Source organism: Dichomitus squalens (assembly GCF_000275845.1).
Source record: "Dichomitus squalens LYAD-421 SS1 unplaced genomic scaffold DICSQscaffold_350, whole genome shotgun sequence".
NCBI classification, from domain to species: Eukaryota; Fungi; Basidiomycota; class Agaricomycetes; order Polyporales; family Polyporaceae; genus Dichomitus; species Dichomitus squalens.
Window position 1 is genome coordinate 1 of NW_006767232.1, and position 2,458 is coordinate 2,458.

The window sequence follows — 2,458 nt, forward strand, 5'->3', positions numbered from 1 at the left end:
GTATGGTACACCTAGCTGCGCGCACAACAACATGGTTTCTCCGATTCCTGTGGGTTGGAGCCTAGAGCGCTTTAGCATGCGCGGCATGGGCAGCTCTCCGCACATTATCCACTTCGTAGCTTATCCATCTCCGCCTCAAATTAGACCTAATACAATGTTAATGATGGCAAAGCATTGAAACAAACCATTTTGAACTCCGTCACTCCTAGCTAGCATGCTCTACTGACTTCGTGGCATCTGCGCGGGCGCTCATGGCCCTGCCTAGTGTGCGCCAATCCACCTTGAAAGACATTGAGCCGTGGGGCTTCGTTCTATGTTGCTGGGTTTTGGTACAAGATGTAGAACTAGTTTGACATCGACAGGTCTATAAATTGGCCATGATAGATCAACTAACGGGAAGTCACATCACCCAACCATAGAGCAGGACTATTCGAAGGCTCAGCGCTCAGCTACGAGGTTGCGCGGACCATCGTCCGCTTTTAGCTCTCCCAGCAGCACCAGATCCATGTGAATCATCAATTCTAGCAGGGTCCACACCTGGCGCCCTGAAAATCAAGGTTGACGCCACTGTTCAGCACGTTGCTCACAGACCCCAGACCAGGCAGGGTCACGCACCAGGTCCACTATCAGGAGGCCATATTTCAGGAGTCCCCTGCGCAGGGAGGGTTGCCCACTTCCGCCAATGTTCTCTGGGATTGCGGCAAAATCCCAGGGCATGGATGAAGAGAGCTGCGTAGATCAAGCCATAGACGGTGGGGCGAAGCGCGACGGGGCTGAGAAAGACGCACTGGACGCTCAGCACGATCGCCACATAGAGAATCAGCGAGAAGAAGCACTTACGTATCGCCCTTGCACACCTTGTCTTCGAGCTAGAGCTCCTTGAATGTGTCTTCGGTAATGTTGCATGGCAGAATCGCCTCAATTGCACGGCTCATCGCCTGGGCATCCTGCGACATCCCGCTCGGCACGTTCCCTCTCTACCTATCGTGCAAACATGAGCACTTCAGCATGCACAGCATGCAATGAATGCGCACATTCGAAGAGATCATAGCCCAGTTCGAGTCCGGGGTCTTATTGCTTGGCCCAAATGTCGTGCTCCCCTGGTCCTCGAACGACGCCTGCAGTGTGCGCAAGCTCCTTGTCGTTGTTGTCCTTCGTCAAGTTGATCACCACCTTATCCGGCCTAGACGCTGCCCTCTGAGTCAACCTCTCATCCAGCTCCCTCTTCCTCCTCCACACAACCCGCACCAGTACAAAGCTGAAGGGAGGACTCACGGGGTGGGGTGCGCGGCCCCTTCATGGGCGCGTTGAGCAGCTCGAGGTTGGGCAGGTCCGCGTAGATGCTGGGGCATCGCCGGTGTCGCCCTTAAGGAACGCGGATGCGGTCTTGTCCATGTTGCCGTCATTGCGCCGGAGGAGGCTGAGCGCGATTGCTGACCCTAGCGGCTCGGCTCGGTCGGTGCTCACGATGGCGATCTCGGCGAGCGCATACAGTGGGTACAGCGCGAGCCAGTGCCATAGAAGTTTGTGTTTTGGGCGGTCATAGAATAGCAGGTGGGAGTGGGACGCAAGATCTGTACGGAGGCGAGCATGCTTGAATCATTTCGAATATTACTTTGCGTACCCATTACGGTGACGCAACCGAGACGAGATGCTTGCGTCTACTTCATCGGTCAGTCCTGGATCCAGAACGTCTACGACGAGGTAACTCACTTGGAAGACGATGGCGAATATGCCTGCAAGGAGCGCTACGAAGAGCAGCTTGGACCCATACTCAGATCCTGCCTGCAGGTCAACTCCCCAGTAACCCCTAGTAGCCGTCAACCTTCCATGGTTCAAGACAGATTAAGCGGGTGTCTTACAGATCAAAGTACGCAACGGCGCACACAATTCCAACCCCTGTATGCTTTGTCGTATGTCGAGCGACGATCCAAGCATACTTCCTTGTATGGTGCCACCAGGCAGCGCAACCGCCTTTCTGCACCTGCTGAGGCAGAAGTGCGGGCGGAGCAACCGCCGGCAGGTTGTCCAGATTGACATCCTGGCGTTCAGGCTCTCGCGCAGCCAGCTCCAGGTCGAGGGTTGTCTCCTGCATCCGTCGTGCTCGTAGGCGTGAAGGTGATGTGAGAAGCGGGAGGAGGACGCGGAAGAGGGTTGCATGAGCGAGTATAACAGGCAGCGTGCACAAAGTGGAGGGATGACGGCAATACGACGTGGTTGAATGCCACTGTGAGGGTGAGTGGTAGCCCAAGGGAATGGAGTGCACGGTGACGGCAGGGACAAAAGGAGAACCAGCAGGGCCCGGGTGCAGGGAACAAGTGAAGTGGTACGTGCGGACCACTCGCACTCGTAACTTCGGGCCAGCGCCCGGCGCACCCACTTCGGCTCATGTTCATGTCTGCGTGACCCCTGTCATAGCTGTCTTTGCGATGCGTTCCGCGGTATTCAGCATGCTTGC

General features: G+C 56.1%; 1 protein-coding gene across 1 annotated transcript; it reads right to left on the bottom strand.

The window, feature by feature from the left end:
* Positions 1–1,296: 1,296 nt before the first annotated feature.
* On the bottom strand, positions 1,297–2,095 carry DICSQDRAFT_176025 (uncharacterized protein; the record flags this gene model as incomplete). The annotated part of the gene is made up of 4 exons (XM_007371834.1): positions 1,297–1,574; positions 1,625–1,661; positions 1,714–1,810; positions 1,863–2,095. The coding sequence occupies 4 exons, from the start codon at positions 2,093–2,095 to the stop codon at positions 1,297–1,299; spliced, it is 645 nt and encodes a 214-aa protein (XP_007371896.1).
* Between the last annotated feature and the right edge of the window lie 363 nt (positions 2,096–2,458).